This window comes from Nerophis lumbriciformis, linkage group LG28 (assembly GCF_033978685.3).
Source record: "Nerophis lumbriciformis linkage group LG28, RoL_Nlum_v2.1, whole genome shotgun sequence".
Taxonomy (NCBI): Eukaryota; Metazoa; Chordata; class Actinopteri; order Syngnathiformes; family Syngnathidae; genus Nerophis; species Nerophis lumbriciformis.
The window spans coordinates 35,123,989-35,150,472 of NC_084575.2; the positions used below are offsets into that span (position 1 = coordinate 35,123,989).

A 26,484-nucleotide genomic window follows, 5' to 3' on the forward strand; every position below is an offset into this window, starting at 1 on the left:
CTTTTGAGAAAATTTGTGGTTTTTAGGTGCGCCTTATAGTGCGGAAAATACGGTAACACTAAAATTCGGATATATGTAAATATCTGCCTCCGACAATTTGTATATCAGTGAATTCTAGCTATAAGTATACTCCTCCCCCTTAACCCCCACCCTGCCCCCGCCCACCTCAACACCCCCCGCCCAATCTCCCGAATTTGGAGGTCTCAAGGTTGGCAAGTATGGGCTAACCTCCAGTTTGAGCGGACAAGAGCCTGAGCTCATGCGTTCTGTACGTACGTTGGCACTCACCTCACCACTTCCTTGCAGGCGAGGTTGCCGTGACAACCAGGCCTCACATCTACTACTGCCGCTCACCCAACATGGAAGTGTTCACCTGCTGGTGGCATCCACTGGCCAACCTGACGGATGGCGAGGAGGTCACCTACGTGCTCACCTATTCCAAAGAGTATGAACACAAATATTTTGCAGGTGTTTAATCATGCTGAGAGTAGCGGGGTTAATGGAGTACATTTTGGTCCATGCAGCAAAGGGACCAAACGAGAGTGTCCGGACTACGTGAGCGCAGGTGCCGACAGCTGCCATTTTGACAGCAGCCACACGTCCATATGGAACTACTACTGCATGAACGTCACTGCGGTAACGGCCCACCGAAATTTCACGTCGCAGGAGCACTGCTTGGACGTGGCTGAGATTGGTAAGTGCAATTACGTTTGTCTCTCTGACCTCAATTTAGTCGGGATCCTGCAACCACGATTGTGCTTCGTTTGTTCCGTACGCTTCCGCCGAAGTGCAACTGGGATAGGCTCCGGCCGGATATGCCCGACACGTTACATGACGGGAAAAAAAAAATTGTGGATGCATGTGTGTGTGTAAGCCTGCAGTGTGTCTTTGTTCCGCGGCCTTGTTGTCGTGCAGCCGATAGTCAGTCCAAAGTCAACAACAACAGGTGTGTGTCCATGAGAGACAAGAAGGGAGTTTGTTGTGTCCTTCTGGAGAGTCTCCAAGCCAGGGAAACAATCCAAGTTAGAATGTTTTGTATGCGAGTGAGAATAAAATTCATTCTAAATTGTCTATGACTGGTCCTCAAATTCATCCTGCAGGGCAGACAGTCCGATGTGATCCAAATCACAAAGTGTCCACAGTTCTTCCCGCATCCTCCGATCATTTGAGGCAGCTTTGGGCTACTTTGAAGACTGCCAGCAACTTCCAATTTGTGGACAAACCAGAGCAACGCTTACTCCAATCAGCAGATGTCCTGTTATCATAATTCCGAATAGGTAGATATCTTCACGTCCTCCACTGGAAGGGTAGGCACTCCTTCTTTTCCCAAAAGTCCGTGGTGTGTCTAGCAACAACCGCTCTGTCATGACAAGCAGGTTCCTCCAAACCCAAGGTCTTGTCAATTTGGTTGAGGCCAGTTAAATAGTTCCAATGTTTAGATTTGGAGAGCAGTGCAAAAAGAGGGGGCGGTACCTCTGGATTGGCAGACCGGGGTGGTGGTTCCTCTCTTTAAGAAGGGGAACCGGAGGGTGTGCTCTAACTATCGTGGGATCACACTCCTCAGCCTTCCCGGTAAGGTCTATTCAGGTGTACTGGAGAGGAGGCTACGCCGGATAGTCGAACCTCGGATTCAGGAGGAACAGTGTGGTTTTCGTCCTGGTCGTGGAACTGTGGACCAGCTCTATACTCTCGGCAGGGTCCTTGAGGGTGCATGGGAGTTTGCCCAACCAGTCTACATGTGTTTTGTGGACTTGGAGAAGGCATTCGACCGTGTCCCTCGGGAAGTCCTGTGGGGAGTGCTCAGAGAGTATGGGGTATCGGACTGCCTGATTGTGGCAGTCCGCTCCCGGTATGCTCAGTGCCAGAGCTTGGTCCGCATTGCCGGCAGTAAGTCGGACACGTTTCCAGTGAGGGTTGGACTCCGCTGCCCTTTGTCACCGATTCTGTTCATAACTTTTATGGACAGAATTTCTAGGCGCAGTCAAGGCGTTGAGGGGATCTGGTTTGGTGGCTGCAGGATTAGGTCTCTGCTTTTTGCAGATGATGTGGTCCTGATGGCTTCATCTGGCCAGGATCTTCAGCTCTCACTGGATCGGTTCGCAGCCGAGTGTGAAGCGACTGGGATGAGAATCAGCACCTCCAAGTCCGAGTCCATGGTTCTCGCCCGGAAAAGGGTGGAGTGCCATCTCCGGGTTGGGGAGGAGATCTTGCCCCAAGTGGAGGAGTTCAAGTACCTCGGAGTCTTGTTCACGAGTGGGGGAAGAGTGGATCGTGAGATCGACAGGCGGATTGATGCGGCGTCTTCAGTAATGCGGACGCTGTATCGATCCGTTGTGGTGAAGAAGGAGCTGAGCCGGAAGGCAAAGCTCTCAATTTACCGGTCGACCTTCGTTCCCATCCTCACCTATGGTCATGAGCTTTGGGTTATGACCGAAAGGACAAGATCACGGGTACAAGCGGCCGAAATGAGTTTCCTCCGCCGGGTGGCGGGGCTCTCCCTTAGAGATAGGGTGAGAAGCTCTGCCATCCGGGGGGAGCTCAAAGTAAAGCCGCTGCTCCTCCACATCGAGAGGAGCCAGATGAGGTGGTTCGGGCATCTGGTCAGGATGCCACCCGAACGCCTCCCTAGGGAGGTGTTTAGGGCACGTCCGACCGGTAGGAGGCCGCGGGGAAGACCCAGGACACGTTGGGAAGACTATGTCTCCCGGCTGGCCTGGGAACGCCTCGGGGTCCCACAGGAAGAGCTGGACGAAGTGGCTGGGGAGAGGGAAGTCTGGGCTTCCCTGCTTAGGCTGCTGCCCCCGCGACCTGACCTCGGATAAGCGGAAGAAGATGGATGGATGGATGGATGGTGCAAAAAGAGGCAAGAAGAAAGTTAAGACAAGACAAAGAAGCAAGCAGGAGAGATAAGGGAGAGGGAAGGGGCAGTGAGTGCCAGTGAGAAAGGCTCAGAAAGACTCATGGCAGAGAGTGGTATAACAATGAACCTCATCACTGTTGGCAATGGAGTTGGTGATGTCCCTCATCTTTGTTTGATACACAATATCTTACACCCCAATACACACTGTGTCTTTTTTTGAGGAGTTGCCATTTGTTACGGATTTCTTCAACAGAACCTTTGTCCTCCATGATTCCAACATGAAAAAGTCCACCAGCTCGGCAATAAATCAGTTTAACATCCTCCCTTCCTTTTTCCCTGACTGGAAGAAATGTTATTTATTAACAGAGATGAGCGGCGTGTCACTCTTATCGAACCCACAGCTGAGTTTTTGCCTTGGCTGGGATTCTGTTTCGGTATCTTAGGAAGCGCTGCCCTCTGACCTCACCACAGCAGATGTGCGTCCACTAGACATGCGCGGATAGGCAATTATTTCATCCGCAACCGCATCACAAAAGTCGTCAACCATCCGCCATCCACCCGAACTAACATTTAATCAAAACCGCACCCGCCCGCCATCCGCCACCCGCCTGTTGTTATATATCTAATATAGACGATGCAAGGCATTAGTGAGGTTATAAAGCTTTTGCCTGTTGAAGAAAGGAGACTGATCCAATGCAGCAGAGACATTCAATGCGTGCCACGCTGTCACGGCCCAGACGCACACCAGTGCGCAATCATCTGGGAGCCGCGCTGAGCGCACCTCCAAGCGCGCTCGCGCCACTCAAACTGCTGCAGGCAGCTGCGTTCACACATGCATCTGTAAGCCTTGTTTTAACATCCTGTGGCACTCTTCTGGGATCACGGCGGACGAAACTGCTCATGCTCAGGGTGTTTGTGGAGGTTCGGGGTTTTGCACAAATGTGATGCACCATGTTAGATGTCCCGGTTTTGTGACTGTCGTAGACATAAACAGCGTCGCAGCTCTTGCAAATCACGTAGCCAGCATTACTATCATCCTCTATTTACAACCTCATAAAAACGAGTCCACGCTGAACTTTTCTGGCCTTTTTTTCCCCTGGTCTTTAGTATTCCCTTTTTTAGTTTGTCGCGTACAACGTTTGCTGCCGGCGTTGCCATCTCTTTTTTTTTTCTTCTTCTGTTGTGGCATATGCTGCAGGTGCCTGCTCGTTTTTCGTATGTGGGTAACAACATTTAACTATATATACAGGTAAAAAAGCCAGTAAATTAGAATATTTTCAAAAACTTGATTTATTTCAGTAATTGCATTCAAAAGGTGTAACTTGTACATTATATTTATTCATTGCACACAGACTGATGCATTCAAATGTTTATTTCATTTAATTTTGATGATTTGAAGTGGCAACAAATGAAAATCAAAAATTCCGTGTGTCACAAAATTAGAATATTACTTAAGGCTAATACAAAAAAGGGATTTTTAGAAATGTTGGCCAACTGAAAAGTATGAAAATGAAAAATATGAGCATGTACAATACTCAATACTTGGTTGGAGCTCCTTTTGCCTCAATTACTGCGTTAATGCGGCGTGGCATGGAGTCGATGAGTTTCTGGCACTGCTCAGGTGTTATGAGAGCCCAGGTTGCTCTGATAGTGGCCTTCAACTCTTCTGCGTTTTTGGGTCTGGCATTCTGCATCTTCCTTTTCACAATACCCCACAGATTTTCTATGGGGCTAAGGTCAGGGGAGTTGGCGGGCCAATTTAGAACAGAAATACCATGGTCCGTAAACCAGGCACGGGTAGATTTTGCGCCAAGTCCTGTTGGAACTTGAAATCTCAGCAGCAGGAAGCATGAAGTGCTCTAAAACTTGCTGGTAGACGGCTGCGTTGACCCTGGATCTCAGGAAACAGAGTGGACCGACACCAGCAGATGACATGGCACCCCAAACCATCACCCAACCATGCAAATGTTGCATTTCCTTTGGAAATCGAGGTCCCAGAGTCTGGAGGAAGACAGGAGAGGCACAGGATCCACGTTGCCTGAAGTCTAGTGTAAAGTTTCCACCATCAGTGATGGTTTGGGGTGCCATGTCATCTGCTGGTGTCGGTCCACTCTGTTTCCTGAGATCCAGGGTCAACGCAGCCGTCTACCAGCAAGTTTTAGAGTACTTCATGCTTCCTGCTGCTGACCTGCTCTATGGAGATGGAGATTTCAAGTTCCAACAGGACTTGGCGCCTGCACACAGCGCAAAATCTACCCGTGCCTGGTTTACGGACCATGGTATTTCTGTTCTAAATTGGCCCGCCAACTCCCCTGACCTTAGCCCCATAGAAAATCTGTGGGGTATTGTGAAAAGGAAGATGCAGAATGCCAGACCCAAAAACGCAGAAGAGTTGAAGGCCACTATCAGAGCAACCTGGGCTCTCATAACACCTGAGCAGTGCCAGAAACTCATCGACTCCATGCCACGCCGCATTAACGCAGTAATTGAGGCAAAAGGAGCTCCAACTAAGTATTGAGTATTGTACATGCTCATATTTTTCATTTTCATACTTTTCAGTTGGCCAACATTTCTAAAAATCCCTTTTTTGTATTAGCCTTAAGTAATATTCTAATTTTGTGACACACGGAATTTTGGATTTTCATTTGTTGCCACTTCAAATCATCAAAATGAAATGAAATAAACATTTGAATGCATCAGTCTGTGTGCAATGAATAAATATAATGTACAAGTTACACCTTTTGAATGCAATTACTGAAATAAATCAAGTTTTTCAAAATATTCTAATTTACTGGCTTTTACCTGTATATATTTCCGAATTGGTTTAACTGCCACCCGCCTGAATCTATTTAAAATCAAATTTTTTTAAATTTCAACCGCCCGACCCGCGGATAATCCGCGGGCTCCGCGGTTGTGTCCGCAAACCGCGCATCTCTAGCGTCCACTCAAAGATCCCATGTTTTTCTCCATTGCCTCTCTCATAGTTCAGACCGAAGCACCGGTTAACCTAACGTACGACCTGATGGACGCCGGCGGGGACGAGATGGGTCATGACCTTCTGCTCTCCTGGGCTTATCCGGTGCCCTCCGACCTGAAGTACGGTTGGATTACACTGGTGTACGAGCTGCAGTACAGACTGGTTAGCGAGCCTGACAAGTGGAAGGTATGGGATATGAGCACGCAGAAAAGTAAGGGTGTGATGGTACGGTGCAAAGCTATGCTTTTAAGGTCGCGGTTCGGTTTCTTTTTTTTAAACTTCTTAGCTCTCACATAAACAGTTTAATGGTTTTTAAAATGAAACAAAAACTGCAAACTTCTGGCAGACTATTCTCAAAAAATAGACATACTGTAGCTTTCAGAAAATGAGTGTACCCCATTCAGGCCCGGCCCTAACCAATCTGGCGCCCTAGGCAAGATTTTAGGTGGCGGTGAAGTGTATATACTCACAAGAAACTGAATAGCTCTTTGACCTTTTTTTTTTTACTTACAACTATACCTAATATATAAAGGGGTGGAAAAGTGACTATTACCTGCAGGGCAAACATTAGCTAACCAGAAGGCAATAACAATGTAAACAAAAAACACCTGCTTAAAAGATCTAATACAAATGTCCCTGAGGAATGTAAGGTGGGAGTACTGTAATTACCTAACGTTACATTATTATTTTCCATAACAATTTAGCCCCCGACGTTAAAACAGAACTAGCTATTTATTGATTAGCAATTGCCGTAATGCTAAAAAGCCAGCTACTATCACATTCTGTAACAGACAAATAATTTCATGTAGGCTAACGTTACCTACCTGCTACCTCTGTCTTTTCTCGTTTCTCCTCCTCTTCTTTTCTCTTTTTTCTTCCCTGGGCACCTGACAGTTTTGGCCGTTTTGACATCTTGTGTTGATTTTTTGATGTGGTGACGTCCAAAAAGAGTCATGATACGGGAAGGGAGGGGGCGTACCGTGCGGGGGGGGGGGGGGGGGGGGCGTAATGTTGTAACAAATAATATTTCTATTAAATAGGCTTTACTTTGCATTTTAATTAACGTGGGATTATTTTTTGTATTTAGAAATAATAGTACCAACTTTTTTTTTTTTTTTTTTCTCCAACATTTGTGGCACTGGCGTGGCGCCCCCTGATGGACGGCGCCCTTAGCATTTGCCTATACGGCCTATGCCACGGGCCGGCCCTGACCCCATTACTTATTAATTCATCATTAGACGAAGCCAAGGGCCAACAAATACCAGGACATATACCAGGAGCCCCTGATTCACAGCTTTTCTCTTTAGCAAAGTGTAACGGGCCTTGCTATGTATGGCCGTGCATCTGTGATGCAATGTGCAGGCGTGTGAAGGATGCTGTCTCTGACTCTCCTCCCGAAGAGATGCACAAAAGAAAATGCACTTTTCTTTTTGAGGAAGCGAGATAGCTTTGTTGATGTTTTGTTGCTTGTTTTTATTATTGCTATTTTGACGGCCCTTTGTTTAAATAACAACATGTCCCTGCTTTACAATGGGGAACCGATTATCAGTTATTTTTCCTCTAGCAGCTGAATGAGCAGCACAGTCACAGTATGAATAAACGTTTCTAAATGAAGTAGTCATTGTTGTTTTCTTTAATGCTACAGTCAGTGATCAAAAGTTGACATACACTTGTAAAGGACATACAGGTAAAAGCCAGTAAATTAGAATATTTTGAAAAACTTGATTTATTTCAGTAATTGCATTCAAAAGGTGTAACTTGTACATTATATTTATTCATTGCACACAGACTGATGCATTCAAATGTTTATTTCATTTAATTTTGATGATTTGAAGTGGCAACAAATGTAAATCCAAAATTCCGTGTGTCACAAAATTAGAATATTACTTAAGGCTAATACAAAAAGGGATTTTTAGAAATGTTGGCCAACTGAAAAGTATGAAAATGAAAAATATGAGCATGTACAATACTCAATACTTGGTTGGAGCTCCTTTTGCCTCAATTACTGCGTTAATGCGGCGTGGCATGGAGTCGATGAGTTTCTGGCACTGCTCAGGTGTTATGAAAGCCCAGGTTGCTCTGATAGAGGCCTTCAACTCTTCTGCGTTTTTGGGTCTGGCATTCTGCATCTTCCTTTTCACAATACCCCACAGATTTTCTATGGGGCTAAGGTCAGGGGAGTTGGCGGGCCAATTTAGAACAGAAATACCATGGTCCGTAAACCAGGCACGGGTAGATTTTGCGCTGTGTGCAGGCGCCAAGTCCTGTTGGAACTTGAAATCTCCATCTCCATAGAGCAGGTCAGCAGCAGGAAGCATGAAGTGCTCTAAAACTTGCTGGTAGACGGCTGCGTTGACCCTGGATCTCAGGGAACAGAGTGGACCGACACCAGCAGATGACATGGCACCCCAAACCATCACTGATGGTGGAAACTTTACACTAGACTTCAGGCAACGTGGATCCTGTGCCTCTCCTGTCTTCCTCCAGACTCTGGGACCTCGATTTCCAAAGGAAATGCAAAATTTGCATGGTTGGGTGATGGTTTGGGGTGCCATGTCATCTGCTGGTGTCGGTCCACTCTGTTTCCTGAGATCCAGGGTCAACGCAGCCGTCCACCAGCAAGTTTTAGAGCACTTCATGCTTCCTGCTGCTGACCTGCTCTATGGAGATGGAGATTTCAAGTTCCAACAGGACTTGGCGCCTGCACACAGCGCAAAATCTACCCGTGCCTGGTTTACGGACCATGGTATTTCTGTTCTAAATTGGCCCGCCAACTCCCCTGACCTTAGCCCCGTAGAAAATCTGTGGGGTATTGTGAAAAGGAAGATGCAGAATGCCAGACCCAAAAACGCAGAAGAGTTGAAGGCCACTATCAGAGCAACCTGGGCTCTCATAACACCTGAGCAGTGCCAGAAACTCATCGACTCCATGCCACGCCGCATTAACGCAGTAATTGAGGCAAAAGGAGCTCCAACCAAGTATTGAGTATTGTACATGCTCATATTTTTCATTTTCATACTTTTCAGTTGGCCAACATTTCTAAAAATCCCTTTTTTGTATTAGCCTTAAGTAATATTCTAATTTTGTGACACACGGAATTTTGGATTTTCATTTGTTGCCACTTCAAATCATCAAAATTAAATGAAATAAACATTTGAATGCATCAGTCTGTGTGCAATGAATAAATATAATGTACAAGTTACACCTTTTGAATGCAATTACTGAAATAAATCAAGTTTTTCAAAATATTCTAATTTACTGGCTTTTACCTGTAATGTCATGGCTGTCTTGAGTTTCTGACCACAGAACTTTCCTCCAGAAGGTCTTATCTTTGTCCATGTGATGTCAGATGAGACAAAAATGGAGCTGTTTGGCCACAATACCCAGCAATATGTTTGGAGGGGAAAGGGTGAGGCCTTTAATCCCAGGAACACCATACCTACCATCAAGCATGGTGGTGGTAGTATTATGCTCTGGGCCTGTTTTGCTGCCAATGGAACTGCTCTTTTACAGAGAGTAAATGGGACAATGAAAAAAAGGAGGATTACCTCCAAATTGTTCAGGACAAGCTAAAATCATCAGCCCGGAGGTTGGGTCTTGGGCGCAGTTGGGTGTTCCAACAGGACAATGACCCCAAACACACCTCAAAAGTGGTAAAGGAATGGCTAGAATGAAGGTTTTAGAATGGCCTTCCCAAAGTCCTGACTTAAAGGTGTGGACAATGCTGAAGAAACAAGTCCATGTCAGAAAAGCAACACATTTAGCTGAACTGCAGCAATTTTGTGGTCAAGTGGTCAAGCAGAAGCTTGTGGATGGCTACCAAAAGCGCCTTATTGCAGGTAAACTTGCCAAGGGACATGTAAGCAAATATTAACATTGCTGTATGTATACTTTTGACCCTCACATTTTCAGTAGAGTCATAATAAATTCATAAAAGAAGCAAACTTCATGAATGTTTTTTGTGAGCAACAAGTATGTGCTCCAATCACTACATCACAAAAACAATAAGAAATGATTGTAAAGTCAAGACAGCCATGACATGATGTTCTTTACAAGTGTAGATAGATAGTACTTTATTGATTCCTTCAGGAGAGTTCCCTCAGGAAAATTAAATGTACACTTTTTGATTGCGACTGTATAATAAGTCAAGCTGAATTTAAAAGCCCATGGTTAATTAGAGCCACTGAATACGTGTACGTTATTCACATCCATACTTGCCAACCCTCCCGGATTTTCCGGGAGACTCCCGAAATTCAGCCCCTCTCCCGAAAACCTCCCGGGACAAATTTTCTCCCGAAAATCTCCCGAAATTCAGGCGGAGCTGGAGGCCACGCCCCCTCCAGCTCCATGCGGACCTGAGTGACGTGTTGACAGCCTGTTCACACGTCCGCTTTCCCACAATATAAACAGCTAATGATCGAAGGCGAGTTCTTGGTTTCTTATGTGGGTTTATTGTTAGGCAGTTTCATTAACGTCCTCCCAGCGCGGTAACAACACACAACAGCAGTCAAGTTTTCGTCCCCCGTAAAGCAGTTTGTCTGCCGTATACAGCAATGTTGTGACACTTTTAAACAGGACAATACTGCCATCTACTGTACATGCATATGTGACCCACCCATAATGTGTCACATTTTTGTGTTGATTTATTTATTTTATTTTGTGGTTTGAATTCGTTTTTGGAGCTGTCATTACACATTTATCAGTATTCACATTGGTCAGTAGGGGGCAGTAGGGCGTTTCTTCCTAATTGAATGCTATCACCTGCAGACCGGAAGTGTCTTGTCATTCTGATGAGAGCGACCAGTCTGTGAACAATTGAAACGTCCTGTGTTCTTTTTCCTTCTGTATAACAGGTTAGTTTTGGTGAATCAACTCACTGAATAATATCCATGTGATCTTTATAAGTTTAAGTACACATTCTGATGGTGGAGCCTAACTCTAAAGTGTTTGTGAGTTGTAGTTTGTATTTGTGAATGAATCCAGTGCACAGCTGCAGTAATCAATACAAAAAGGCGACGTGAGTGCGCGATGTTTATATAGGAACTTCTGATCCTAATTCAGACTCCCAAATTAGAGCTCCCGTTTTCTTATTGATTTTATAATGTATATTTGTATAATGTGTGTGTTCTGAAATAATGACAGAGAATAGAACAAGGATGGACAATTCAACCCTTAACTCAAAAATGAGTAGATGAGTGTTATGTGTGTGTACGTGTAAATAAATGAACACTGAAATTCAAGTATTTATTTTATTATATATATATATATATATATATATATATATATATATATATATATATATATATATATATATATATATATATATATATATATATATATATATATATATATATATATATATATATATGTAATAAGATATATATGTATATAGCTAGAATTCACTGAAAGTCAAGTATTTTTTATATATATATATCTTAACCACGCCCCCGCCCCACCCCCGACCACACCCCCACCTCCCGAAATCGGAGGTCTCAAGGTTGGCAAGTATGTTCACATCTGATTATTCGACTAATGTTAAGGTAGCCAACGATTAATCGTTAATTGTAGCCCTGGTTGGCTCAGTGCAACATTTGCAACACAATATTTGGCTGTTTAGAGTACAAACAGTCAGAGTCAACAACATAAAACAATAAATTACATCAACAAAAGTGGGAGTTGAAGCTCATGGAGAGAATGCCAAGAGTGTGCAAAGCAGTAATCAGAGCAAAGGGTGGCTATTTTGAAGAAACTAGAATATAATACACCTTTTTTTTGTTAAGTACATAACTCCACATGTGTTCATTCATAGTTTTGATGTGACAATCTACAATGTAAATAGTCATGAACATAAAGAAAACACATTGAATGAGGAGAAGGTGTGTCCAAACTTTTGGCCTCTACTGCACACAACAGGATATGTGTGAATATTTGAAGGCACTTGTGATTAAGGGTGATATAAATAAACGTTGATTAATTCTCTCTTTAAGAAGGGGAACCGGAGGGTGTGTTCTAACTATCGTGGGATCACACTCCTCAGCCTTCCCGGTAAGGTCTATTCAGGTGTACTGGAGAGGAGGCTACGCCGGATAGTCCAACCTCGGATTCAGGAGGAACAGTGTGGTTTTTGTCCTGGTCGTGGAACTGTGGACCAGCTCTATACTCTCGGCAGGGTCCTTGAGGGTGCATGGGAGTTTGCCCAACCAGTCTACATGTGCTTTGTGGACTTGGAGAAGGCATTCGACCGTGTCCCTCGGGAAGTCCTGTGGGGAGTGCTCAGAGAGTATGGGGTACCGGACTGTCTGATTGTGGCAGTCCGCTCCCTGTATGATCAGTGCCAGAGCTTGGTCCGCATTGCCGGCAGTAAGTCGGACACGTTTCCAGTGAGGGTTGGACTCCGCCAAGGCTGCCCTTTGTCACCCATTCTGTTCATAACTTTTATGGACAGAATTTCTAGGCGCAGTCAAGGCGTTGAGGGGATCTGGTTTAGTGGCTGCAGGATTAGGTCTCTGCTTTTTGCAGATGATGTGGTCCTGATGGCTTCATCTGGCCAGGATCTTCAGCTCTCACTGGATCGGTTCACAGCCGAGTGTGAAGCGACTGGGATGGGAATCAGCACCTCCAAAAACGAGTCCATGGTTCCTGCCCGAAAAAGGGTGGAGTGCCATCTCCGGGTTGGGGAGGAGATCTTGCCCCAAGTGGAGGAGTTCAAGTACCTCGGAGTCTTGTTCACGAGTGAAGCAAGAGTGGATCGTGAGATCGACAGGCGGATCGGTGTGGCGTCTTCAGTAATGTGGACGCTGTATCGATCCGTTGTGGTGAAGAAGGAGCTGAGCCAGAAGGCAAAGCTCTCGATTTACTGGTCGATCTACGTTCCCATCCTCACCTATGGTCATGAGCTTTGGGTCATGACCGAAAGGACAAGATCACGGGTAGAAGCGGCCGAAATGAGTTTCCTCCGCCGGGTGGCGGGGCTCTCCCTTAGAGATAGGGTGAGAAGCTCTGTCATTCGGGGGGAGCTCAAAGTAAAGCCGCTGCTCCTCCACATGGAGAGGAGCCAGATGAGGTGGTTCGGGCATCTGGTCAGGATGCCACCCGAACGCCTTCCTCGGGAGGTGTTTCGGGCACGTCCGACCGGTAGGAGGCCACGGGGAAGACCCAGGACACGCTGGGAAGACTATCTCTCCCGGCTGGCCTGGGAACGCCTCGGGATCCCCCGGGAGGAGCTGGACGAAGTGGCTGGGGAGAGGGAAGTCTGGGCTTCCCTGCTTAAGCTGCTGCCCCCGCGACCCGACCTCGGATAAGCGGAAGAAGATGGATGGATGGATGGATGGATGGATGGATGGATGGATGGATAATTGACTTTGATTGAAGGTTACAAAAATAAGGATATTGTGTACTCCAGTGGAAAGAAACTTCCTATTCATAACATTTATATTCACCTTAAAAGGTCTGAACATTAATAGTTGGAAATAGCCCTTAGAGAAATTCCTATTAAAGTTCATAAAGGCTTTTTTAATTTAATTATATGGACTTTTTGTCATGATCCGTGGCCTGGATCATGTTTTGTTATGTTCTGTTGGTTTTTGGACTCCCTCAGTTCCTGTTTTTGTGCACCCTTGAGTTTGTTTTTAGTTACCATGGGTGCTTATTGTTTCCACCTGTCTCTGATTGGTGTTCGGGACGCTCAACTGTTTCCCGAGCACTAATCAGAGGGACTATTTAATCCTAATTTTGCCGGTCAGTCGGCCTGGCTTCATTGTTTGCTACACGCAACCTGTTACGTTAGTATTTCTTGTCTCCTAGTCTATGCTTCCTGTGCTACGTAGTAGCCTTAGCTTTCCATGCGATCGGCACGTTGTTCTTTCTGCTTGTTTTCTGTTTTTGGTACATGTTTGATTTTGGAGTATGGGGTATCGGACTGTCTGATTGTGGCAGCCCGCTCCCTGTATGCTCAGTGCCAGAGCTTGGTCCGCATTGCCGGTAGTAAGTCGGACACGTTTCCAGTGAGGGTTGGACTCCGCCAAGGCTGCCCTTTGTCACCCATTCTGTTCATAACTTTTATGGACAGAATTTCTAGGCGCAGTCAAGGCGTTGAGGGGATCCGGTTTGGTGGCTGCAGGATTAGGTCTCTGCTTTTTGCAGATGATGTGGTCCTGATGGCTTCATCTGGCCAGGATCTTCAGCTCTCACTGGATCGGTTCGCAGCCGAGTGTGAAGCGACTGGGATGAGAATCAGCACCTCCAAGTCCGAGTCCATGGTTCTCGCCCGGAAAAGGGTGGAGTGCCATCTCTGGGTTGGGGAGGAGATCTTGCCCCAAGTGGAGGAGTTCAAGTACCTCGGAGTCTTGTTCACGAGTGAGGGAAGAGTGGATCGTGAGATCCACAGGCGGATCGGTGCGGCGTCTTCAGTAATGCGGACGCTGTATCGATCCGTTGTGGTGAAGAAGGAGCTGAGCCGGAAGGCAAAGCTCTCAATTTACCGGTCGATCTACGTTCCCATCCTCACCTATGGTCATGAGCTTTGGGTTCTGACCGAAAGGACAAGATCACGGGTACAAGCGGCTGAAATGAGTTTCCTCCGCCGGGTGGCGGGTCTCTCCCTTAGAGATAGGGTGAGAAGCTCTGTCATTCGGGGGGAGCTCAAAGTAAAGCCGCTGCTCCTCCACATGGAGAGGAGCCAGATGAGGTGGTTCGGGCATCTGGTCAGGATGCCACCCGAACGCCTCTCTAGGGAGGTGTTTCGGGCACGTCCGACCGGTAGGAGGCCGCGGGAAAGACCCAGGACACGTTGGGAAGACTATCTCTCCCGGCTGGCCTGGGAACGCCTCGGGGTCCCACAGGAAGAGCTGGACGAAGTGGCTGGGGAGAGGGAAGTCTGGGCTTCCCTGCTTAGGCTGCTGCCCCCGCGACCCGACCTCGGATAAGCGGAAGAAGATGGATGGATGGATGGATGGTTTGATTTTGGAAAGATTGAATAATGTTCCTACCTGCATGCCTTGTCCGGAGTGTCCGTCTGCTTCCGGGGGGAACGAACCCCGCAGTAAGCTGCGACCCCCTCCACCGTGACACTTTTTAATTATTATAAAATCATTTTAAAAAATCATGAAGAAGTTCAGACATTTAAGAAGATCACCAATATTTAAAATAAAATATACTCCATAGGAACTGTAATTGTTCAGATTTAAACTATGCCCGTCCCTCACTTTTAACGCGTACCTTGTGGGAGATGAAAATGGCAGAAGAGAGAAGGTTACAGTCACACCCTTACAGAAAAGAGATTCTTGTGATTCTCGCAGATTTTTGGACTTCTGCCGACAGGTCAAGGAGTCACTGCGAGAGCCTCAAGTCAAACTGCTCGGCGTCTCCGTCAACGACTATGTGGTTCGCGTCCGTTGTCGCTCACACAACTATGGCCTTTGGAGCCAATGGAGCAAGCCGATACTTGTGAGCGTTCCCGCCCGGGCCCCGGCAGGTGTGTAGTGCACGTTGACTTGAGAGGATGTGGTGCATTCAGCTGAGTCAGCGGCGGTGGGACTAATTCAATGTTGTTTTCCCCAAGCAGATAAACTGCTGGTGCTCATTCTGGTGATGAGCGTCAGCGTGGTGGTGCTGTTGGCCATCGCCGTGCGTGTCCTTCCACAGTGTGTCAGGTAAGTCACATACCAATTTGTCCCACTACTTTTCTTCATGGGAGATGAAACGTTTCTGTGTAACTTCCCCTTTGCCGTTCAGAGTAAAAGACTTCTTCCTGCCGCCTATTCCAAAACCGCGCATCATTGGTATTGACCCACGGCTCCTGAAGGTAACAATCTTTCATTTACCGTAATTTTCGGACTATAAGGCGCACTTAAAATCCTTTCATTTTCTCAAAACTTGACAGTACGCCTAATAGAGATGCGCGGATAGGCAATTATTTCATCCGTAACCGCATCACAAAAGTCGTCAACCATCCGCCATCCACCCGTTTCTAACATTTAATCAAAACCCCACCCGCCCGCACCCGCCCGTTGTTATATATCTAATATAGACGATGCAAGGCATTAGTGAGGTTATAAAGCTTTTGCCTGTTAAAGAAAGGAGACTGATCCAATGCAGCAGAGACATTCGCGTGCCACGCTATCACGGCCCAGACGCACACCAGTGCGCAATCATATGGGAGCGCACCTCCAAGCGCGTGGAGGTGCGATGTCCCTCGCACCCGCGGCGGCTCCACCCGGGCTCGCGCCCGAGGCTTCAGCGCGCACCGCGGCGGCCAGCCTACTCGTCGCGGCCTAGCCCTCGCGGCTCTCGCTGCCGGTGACGGGTGATTTGGCAGGTGGGTTGTTACACACTCCTTAGCGGGTTCCGACTTCCATGGCCACCGTCCTGCTGTCTATATCAACCAACACCTTTTCTGGGGTCTGATGAGCGTCGGCATCGGGCGCCTTAACCCGGCGTTCGGGTCATCCCGCAGCGCCAGTTCTGCTTACCAAAAGTGGCCCACTCGGCTCACCAGGGTGAGCCCCAACCCTTTCGTGAGCGCACTGCGCGCGGAGTGACCCCTGTTACGCGCCCCCGGCCACGGGGGTGGCGGGCAGGTAAGCTGCTTACCTGCTGCGCGTGACGCCGGCCGCGGTGAAGGCGGACGAGGCGGGGTGTCGGTGCGGTGGGCGCGGTGGTGACCCTGGACGTGCGTCGGGCCCTTCTCGCGGATCGCCTCAGCTACGGCTCCCGGTGGGGCCCTCTCGGGGGAAGGGGCCTCGGTCCCGGACCCCGGCGAGGCGTCCCTTCTCCGCTCCGTAAAAGTGTCCATCTCTTTTTTTTTCTTCTTCTTCTGTTGTGGCATATGCTGCAGGTGCCTGCTCGTTTTTCGTATGTGGGTAACAACATTTAACTATGTATATATATTTCCCAATTGGTTTAACTGCCACCCGCCTGAATCTATTTAAAATCTAATTTTTTTTTTATTTCAACCGCCCGACCCGACCCGCGGATAAAATCTAATTTTTTTTTATTTCAACCGCCCGACCCGCGGATAATCCGCGGACTCCGCGGTTGTGTCCGCAAAAGCGCGCATCTCTAACGCCTAATGTACGGAATCATTTTGGTTGTGCTTACCCACCTCGAAACAATTTTATTTGGCACACGGTGTGATTATAAGTGTGACCAGTAGATGGCAGTCACACATAAGAGATACGTGTAGACTGCAATATGATGGCAGTCACACATAAGAGGTACGTGTGGTAAGGAAGTATGAAAGTACTCAAGTAAACAACACCAAAATGTTATATGTTCCATTGAAAATATAGAACATTACACATGGCGCACAAAAAAATCTATCAAAAAATGTTGGTATGCTATGACTCCGCACCGCTTGATGGATTGTACTGTGCTTCAACATAGGAGTATTATTATGCTGTGTGTATAAGGTAAGACATTATCTGGCGTTTTGTTTCGCAATATCATGCAAAAGCAACTTTTCTTATCCTCTAGTACCTGCTGATCTGTATTTGGGATCTGCATAAGTCCTGAAAATTTGCGCGCGTCTGCCTTTATAGTTTGTGACGACACCGTAAGCTTCTTCGTTATGTGACATTCATCCTCTACTGTTGCCATTTCTAATATAAAGTAGTGTAAAGTCTGTCAGTAAACTCACCATGAAAGCACTAAAACACACCGGTGTAGTGACTTTACATTATTCACCCAAGGAACTTTAGTTATTAGAGAGTTCCGGTCGGACGGTTTTTCACGGGACACATTTCCGACCTTGTTGTTGTTTCCGGATGAGGAGATGCTGCTCCGTTATTGATTGAAGTAAAGTCTGAATGTCATTAAAACAGTTAGCGCTAGTGATGGGTTGATGAGGCGTCATGAAGCGTTTCGACACATTGCAAAACTGTATTGATACTGTGTCGATACTGTGTCACTAAATACTGACATCTGCTGGACATTAAAAATCCCTACAGGCAACCTATGGACCGACTCAACTGACACTGATTTGATGCCCTAGTACAGGGGTCACCAACCTTTTTGAAACCAAAAACTACTTCTTGGGTACTGATTAATGCGAAGGGCTACCAGTTTGATACACACTTAAATAAATAAATATATTGTCATTTGTAAGTTACACGTAAGTGTGATTTAAACAAGAATAGCTAAATAAATACATTTATATATATATAAAAAATGGGTATTTCTGTCTGTCATTCCGTCGTACATTTTTTTTTCCTTTTACGGAAGGTTTTTTGTAGAGAATAAATGATGACAAAAACCACTTAATTGAACGGTTTAAAAGAGGGGAAAACACGAAAAAAATTAAAATAAAATTTTGAAACAGTTTATCTTCAATTTCGACTCTTTATAATTCAAAATTCAACCGACAAAAAGAAGAGAAAAACTAGCTAATTTGAATCTTTTTGAAAAAATTAAAAAAATAATTTATGGAACATCATTAGTAATTTTTCCTGATTAAGATACATTTTAGAATTTTGATGACATGTTTTAAATTGGTTAAAATCCAATCTGCACTTTGTTAGAATATTTAACAAATTGGACCAAGCTATATTTCTAACAAAGACAAATCAGTATTTCTTCTAGATTTTCCAGAACAAAAATTTTAAAAGAAATTCAAAATACTTTGAAATAAGATTTAAATTTGATTCTACAGATTTTCTAGATTTGCCAGAATAATTTTTTTGAATTTTAATCATAGTAAGTTTGAAGAAATATTTCGCAAATATTCTTCGTCGAAAAACCAGAAGCTAAAATATTTATTATTTTTTACAATAAAAAATAAATAAATTTACTTGAACATTGATTTAAATTGTCAGGAAAGAAGAGGAAGAAATTTAAAAGGTAAAAAGGTATATTTGTTTAAAAATCCTAAAATCATTTTTAAGGTTGTATTTTTTCTCTAAAATTGTATTTCTAAAAGTAATAAGAAGCAAAGTAAAAAATAAATGAATTTATTTAAACAAGTGAAGACCCATCCATCCATCCATTTTCTACCGCTTATTCCAAGTGAAGACCAAGTCTTTAAAATATTTTCTTGGATTTTCAAATTCTATTTGAGTTTTGTCTCTTCTAGAATTAAAAATGTCGAGCAAAGCGAGACCAGCTTGCTGGTAAATAAATAAAATTTAAAAAATTTAAATAAAATTTTGAAACATAGTTTATCTTCAATTTCGACTCTTTAAATTTCAAAATTCAACCGACAAAAAGAAGAGAAAAACTAGCTAATTTGACTTTTTTTGAAAAAATTAAAAAAATAATTTATGGAACATCATTAGTCATTTTTCCTGATTGATATACATTTTAGAATTTTGATGACATGTTTTAAATTGGTTAAAATCCAATCTGCACTTTGTTAGAATATTTAACAAATTGGACCAAGCTATATTTCTAACAAAGACAAATCAGTATTTCTTCTAGATTTTCCAGAACAAAAATTTTAAAAGAAATTCAAAATACTTTGAAATAAGATTTAATTTTGATTCTACAGATTTTCTAGATTTGCCAGAATAATTTTTTTGAATTTTAATCATAGTAAGTTTGAAGAAATATTTCACAAATATTCTTCGTCGAAAAACCAGAAGCTAAAATATTTATTATTCTTTACAATAATAATAAAAAAAAAAAAATACTTGAACATTGATTTAAATTGTCAGGAAAGAAGAGGAAGAAATGTAAAAGGTAAAAAGGTATATTTGTTTAAAAATCCTAAAATCATTTTTAAGGTTGTATTTTTTCTCTAAAATTGTATTTCTAAAAGTAATAAGAAGCAAAGTAAAAAATAAATGAATTTATTTAAACAAGTGAAGACCCATCCATCCATCCATTTTCTACCGCTTATTCCAAGTGAAGACCAAGTCTTTAAAATATTTTCTTGGATTTTCAAATTCTATTTGAGTTTTGTCTCTTCTAGAATTAAAAATGTCGAGCAAAGCGAGACCAGCTTGCTAGTAAATAAATAAAATTTAAAAAATAGAGGCAGCTCACTGGTAAGTGCTGCTCTTTGAGCTATTTTTAGAACAGGCCAGCGGGCGACTGACCTGGTCCTTACGGGCTACCTGGTGACCGCGGGCACCGCGTTGGTGACCCCTGCCCTAGTATATACAATAATATAAATATTTCATTTAGGATTATTTCATATCTTCATTTAAATAAAAATATATTTGTATCTTTTTTAGATACAGTCAATAAATAATGTGAACATGTATCATAACATGGAAAGATGCAAAAAGAAAAATCCACAAATAACTTCAGCTGAAATACAGGAGTCTCTGAAAAATTGTGGTGTGGCTGTTTCAAGATGCACAATAAGGAGGCACTTGAAGAAAAATGGGCTGCATGGTCGAGTCGCCAGAAGAAAGCCATTTCTGCGCAAATGTCACAAAGTATCCCGCTTACATTACGCCAAACAGCACAGAGACAAGCCTCAAAACTTCTGGAACAGAGTCATTTGGAGTGATGGCTTTCTTCTGGCGACTCGACCGTGCAGCCCATTTTTCTTCAAGTGCCTCCTTATTGTGCATCTTGAAACAGCCACACCACAATTTATTCAGACACTGATGGTGATGTCGTTTACAAATGCAATAAAGTCAATCGCACCCTTAATCAGCAGCAGTTTTTTTTAATGAATGTCTTTCAGTCCATTACAAAAAATGTAGGTCATTTATTTTGTTTTGTTTTTTATGTATTTCCTGTCAGGATTTTTTTTTCAAGGTAAAAATTTTTTTTCAAGGTAAAAAATGATTTTCAAGGTAAAAAATGATTTTCAAGGTACAAAAAAATTTTCAAGGTAAAATTTTTTTTTCAAGGTAAAAAATGATTTTCAAGGTACAAAAAAATTTTCAAGGTAAAATTTTTTTTTCAAGGTAAAAAATTTTTTTCAAGGTAAAAAATGATTTTCAAGGTACAAAAAAATTTTCAAGGTAAAATTTTTTTTTCAAGGTAAAAAATGATTTTAAATTTTTTTTAATGTTTAAAATTTTTTTTTAAATTTTTTATTTTTTTATTTTTTTTAATTTGTAAAATTTTTTAAACCTTTTTTTAATTTGTAAAATTTTTTAAAACAATTTAAAACAATTTTAAATGTTTTTAATTTTTTTAAACAATTTTAACAATTAACATTTTTTTTAGGGTTAGGGTTAGGGTTAAGATTAGGGTTAAGGTTAGGGTTAGGGTTAGGGTTAGGGTTAGGTTTAGGGTTAGGGTTAGGGTTAAGATTAGGGTTAGGGTTAGGGTTAGGGTTAGGGTTAGGGTTAAGATTAGGGTTAGGGTTAGGGTTTAAAAAAATTTAAAAAAAATTAAAAAAATTAAATAAATTTAAAAAAAATTTAAATTTTTTTTTAAAATTTTTAAAAAAAAATTAAAAAATTTAAAAAATTAAAAAAATTTAAAAATTTAAAAAATTTTAAAAATTTAAAAAATTTTAAAAATTTAAAAAATTTTAAAAATTGTATTTCTAAAAGTAATAAGAAGCAAAGTAAAAAATAAATGAATTTGTTTAAACAAGTGAAGACCCATCCATCCATCCATTTTCTACCGCTTATTCCAAGTGAAGACCAAGTCTTTAAAATATTTTCTTGGATTTTCAAATTCTATTTGAGTTTTGTCTCTTCTAGAATTAAAAATGTCGAGCAAAGCGAGACCAGCTTGCTAGTAAATAAATACAATTTAAAAAATAGAGGCAGCTCACTGGTAAGTGCTGCTCTTTGAGCTATTTTTAGAACAGGCCAGCGGGCGACTGACCTGGTCCTTACGGGCTACCTGGTGACCGCGGGCACCGCGTTGGTGACCCCTGCCCTAGTATATACAATAATATAAACCAAGTCATTGTATTTCATTTAGGATTATTTCATATCTTCATTTAAATAAAAATATATTTTTATCTTTTTTAGATACAGTCAATAAATAATGTGAACATGTATCATAACATGGAAAGATGCAAAAAGAAAAATCCACAAATAACTTCAGCTGAAATACAGGACTCTCTGAAAGATTGTGGTGTGGCTGTTTCAAGATGCACAATAAGGAGGCACTTGAAGAAAAATGGGCTGCATGGTCGAGTCGCCAGAAGAAAGCCATTTCTGCGCAAATGTCACAAAGTATCCCGCTTACATTACACCAAACAGCACAGAGACAAGCCTCAAAACTTCTGGAACAGAGTCATTTGGAGTGATGGCTTTCTTCTGGCGACTCGACCGTGCAGCCCATTTTTCTTCAAGTGCCTCCTTATTGTGCATCTTGAAACAGCCACACCACAATTTATTCAGACACTGATGGTGATGTCGTTTACAAATGCAATAAAGTCAATCGCACCCTTAATCAGCAGCAGTTTTTTTTAATGAATGTCTTTCAGTCCATTACAAAAAATGTAGGTCATTTATTTTGTTTTGTTTTTTATGTATTTCCTGTCAGGATTTTTTTTTCAAGGTAAAAAATTTTTTTCAAGGTAAAAAATGATTTTCAAGGTAAAATTTTTTTTTCAAGGTAAAAAATGATTTTCAAGGTACAAAAAAATTTTCAAGGTAAAATTTTTTTTTCAAGGTAAAAAAAAATTTTCAAGGTAAAAAATGATTTTCAAGGTACAAAAAAATTTTCAAGGTAAAATTTTTTTTTCAAGGTAAAAAATGATTTTAAATTTTTTTTAATGTTTAAAAATGTTTTTTAAATTTTTTATTTTTTTATTTTTTTTAATTTGTAAAATTTTTTAAAACAATTTAAAACAATTTTAAATGTTTTTAATTTTTTTAAACAATTTTAACAATTAACATTTTTTTTAGGGTTAGGGTTAGGGTTAAGATTAGGGTTAAGGTTAGGGTTAGGGTTAGGGTTAGGGTTAGGTTTAGGGTTAGGGTTAGGGTTAAGATTAGGGTTAGGGTTAGGGTTAGGGTTAGGGTTAAGATTAGGGTTAGGGTTAGGGTTTAAAAAAATTAAAAAAAAATTAAAAAAATTAAATAAATTTAAAAAAAATTTAAATTTTTTTTTAAAATTTTTAAAAAAAAATTAAAAAATTTAAAAAATTTAAAAAATTTAAAAAATTTAAAAAATTTAAAAAATTTAAAAAATTTAAAAAAATTTAAAAATTTAAAAATTTTTAAAAATTTTAAAAATTTAAAAAATTTAAAAAATTGTATTTCTAAAAGTAATAAGAAGCAAAGTAAAAAATAAATGAATTTGTTTAAACAAGTGAAGACCCATCCATCCATCCATTTTCTACCGCTTATTCCAAGTGAAGACCAAGTCTTTAAAATATTTTCTTGGATTTTCAAATTCTATTTGAGTTTTGTCTCTTCTAGAATTAAAAATGTCGAGCAAAGCGAGACCAGCTTGCTGGTAAATAAATACAATTTAAAAAAATAGAGGCAGCTCACTGGTAAGTGCTGCTCTTTGAGCTATTTTTAGAACAGGCCAACGGGCGACTGACCTGGTCCTTACGGGCTACCTGGTGACCGCGGGCACCGCGTTGGTGACCCCTGCCCTAGTATATACAATAATATAAACCAAGTCATTGTATTTCATTTAGGATTATTTCATATCTTCATTTAAATAAAAATATATTTTTATCTTTTTTAGATACAGTCAATAAATAATGTGAACATGTATCATAACATGGAAATCGAAGAGAACGTGTTGTGGATGATTGTGGACTGGGAATTTTTTTAATTTTATTTTTTTACACATTTTTATAAAAAAAAAAAAAAAAAGTTTTTCCGACGTATTACATTTGAGACGATTTCTCTTCTTAGTTATTATTTCTCCGGCTGTAGAAAAGAGCCGCTCACAGGGCACAGAGGAGGCGACACAGTTGGCGTATCGGTCACGTGACCAAAACAGCTCATGATCGGTCACGTGACTTTCTAAAAGCGGTACGCGCACCGACACAGGGTTTTGCTCTATGAGCTCGACGCATGCGCCGATGCATCGGTGTTGCCGGACCCATCACTAGTTAGCGCCATCTTTTGACACTTCTTCCACTCCCGTCCTTGCACGCTACACCGCTACAACAAAGATGACGGGGAGAAGACGCTGTCGAAGGTGAGCCACATAAATAAGAGCGCCCACAAAACGGTGCATCCTGAAGTGACTTGAAGATGATGTGTCAAACATCATCTATGCAACATTTTGAGCAAAGAACCAGCATTACATGTTATGTAGACCACAAGGAAGCGCCTTATAATCCGCTGCGCCTTTTTGGTATGAAAATAGACCTGACTCGACCCGCTCATCGGCAGCGCGCCTTATAATCTGGTCCGCAGAATATGGTACCTACTTTGCAGTCCATCTACATTGCTGCTCTCTCTCCTCAGAAAGGGAACTTGGATGAAATCAGCCACCACCTCACTACATTCCACTGCTTCATGCCTCCCAGCTTCATGGAAACAGAGGTGTGGGATCAGGTGACCCCTGACAACATCCACCTTGCCACACCCAAAGAGTGCCCACTTCCCACCGAGTCGCCCAGCCAGGCGTCGGGTGCCTTCATCGTCCCAAACACCTTGACGGCCACCCCGACATACCATCCAGCCGGCAGCCTGAAGAGCCCCTACTGCATGTCTCCTCCTCAAGCGTTTGCGCCACCGGCGGCGCCGCCTGCCTGGCCGGGTATTGATTACGTGCCAGGGAGCGGCTACAGCACCACCAGCCAGCCCACAGAACCACCGGCCGCCATTACCAACGTGTTCCAGCGGCAGGGTTTCTACAGCTGTGTACAGCTCATGCGGGACAGCCACGAGCTGCATTTGGTGCCTTGCCTGCCTCCGGCGTATTGCGAGCTGCCGACTCTCCCCAAGCCGGATGCGAAGGCAAAGGACGAAGAAAAAGGCGGATGAATACCAAGACAGGAAAAAAAGGACGCACTGCTCACTCCTCCGCAATGAAAGCCTTGTAATTATTAGATTCCATTTTTTTCCCCCAGAACCCTATCTGTTCAATTTCAAGTACTCTAGCAAGGGAGGCTAAAGGAATAATTACTGAAGGCTATTCTGCAATGGGCTTGAGTGGAATGCAACTGTGCGGATTCTGCAAATGCAGCATTTCCCACCTCAATAGAAGTCTGTCCCACAGTGCGCCTTCATCAAAGATGCACTTTCCGGGTGGAGTAACCCTTAAATGCATCGCGTCCCCCGTCAAATCTGACTTAAGACCTCTAAAGCAGTGGTTCTTAACCTGGGTTCCATGGAACCCTCGGGCAGGCCCGGCCCTAACCAATCTGGCGCCCTAGGCAAGATTTTAGGTGGCGCCCCCCCACATCGGCAGTGAAGTGTATATACTCACAAGAACCCGAATAGCTTTGTCTTTGACCTTTTTTTTTTTACTTACAACTATACCTAATATATAAAGGGGTGGAAAAGTGACTATTACCTGCAGGGCAAACATTAGCTAACCAGAAGGCAATAACAATGTAAACAAAAAACACCTGCTTAAAAGATCTAATACAAATGTCCCTGAGGAATGTAAGGTGGGAGTACTGTAATTACCTAACGTTACATTATTATTTTCCATAACAATTTAGCCCCCTCCACAATATTAACCCGACGTTAAAACAGAACTAGCTATTTATTGATTAGCAATTGCCGAATCATGTAGCATTAGCTTAATGCTAAAAAGCCAGGTTACTATCACATTCTGTAACAGACAAATAATTTCATGTAGGCTAACGTTACCTACCTGCTACCTCTGTCTTTTTCTCGTTTCTCCTCCTCTTCTTTTCTCTTTTTTCTTCCCTGGGCACCTGACAGTTTTGGCCGTTTTGACATCTTGTGTTGATTTTTTGATGTGGTGACGTCCAAAAAGAGTCATGATACGGGAAGGGAGGGGGCGCACCGTGCGGGGGGAGGAGGGGGGGGCGTAATGTTGTAACAAATAATATTTCTATTAAATAGGCTTTACTTTGCATTTTAATTAACGTGGGATTATTTTTTGTATTTAGAAATAATAGTACCAACTTTTTTTTTTTTCTCCAACATTTGTGGCACTGGCGTGGCGCCCCCTGATGGACGGCGCCCTTAGCATTTGCCTATACGGCCTATGCCACGGGCCGGCCCTGCCCTCGGGGTTCGGTGAGTCTGCCTCGGGGGTTCGGCGGAGCCTCTGCCGCGGAGGTCAAGACACAACCAACTCATCGTGAGAATAAAAACTCCTCCCTATTGGCGTATTATGGACACCCGCAAAAAATGTTCTCTCTAATTTCCATCTGATTTGCAGGTGTGTAATTTGTTGTGAGTTCATGCACTGTGTTGCTTTTGTTCTTTGAACAAGGTGATGTTCATGCACGCTTCATTTTGTGCACCAGTAAAAAAACATATAACTTTGTCTTGAATTTGAAAAAAAAAAACATTTTATTTTTCACTAAAGAAGGGTTGGGTGAATGCGCATATGAAACTGGTGGGGTTCAGTACCTCCAACAAGGTTAAGAACCACTGCTCTAAAGGCTTGGTGGCCACATGCGTGGACAGCACCTTTTAGCTCTTATTTCCAAAACTGTGTACACTACTGAATTGGGTCTTATGGCCGCTTATGTGGACACTTATACTGCCATCTGGTGGTGTCAGAAGAGTATAACATACAATGGATTTTGGAAAAAAAAAAGTGTAAAAATAAGAATTAGCATGTCACTAAACATGAAGTACACATTTGTGTACTGTTGCCTCTGACCAGCCTT

The 26,484-nt window shown here is 42.6% G+C and overlaps 1 protein-coding gene across 1 annotated transcript in view; it reads left to right on the plus strand.

Annotated features, from left to right (window-relative positions):
* The window catches only part of LOC133570803 (prolactin receptor-like), a 32,512-nt gene extending 7,860 nt beyond the window's left edge, over positions 1-24,652 (plus strand). The window contains exons 2-8 of the mRNA XM_061923520.1: positions 307-445; positions 525-694; positions 5,845-6,023; positions 15,156-15,309; positions 15,400-15,487; positions 15,570-15,639; positions 24,131-24,652. Of these exons, the coding sequence (XP_061779504.1) occupies positions 307-445; positions 525-694; positions 5,845-6,023; positions 15,156-15,309; positions 15,400-15,487; positions 15,570-15,639; positions 24,131-24,652 (1,322 nt within the window). The remainder of the gene's footprint in view (positions 1-306; positions 446-524; positions 695-5,844; positions 6,024-15,155; positions 15,310-15,399; positions 15,488-15,569; positions 15,640-24,130) is intronic.
* The last annotated feature ends 1,832 nt before the right edge of the window (positions 24,653-26,484 follow it).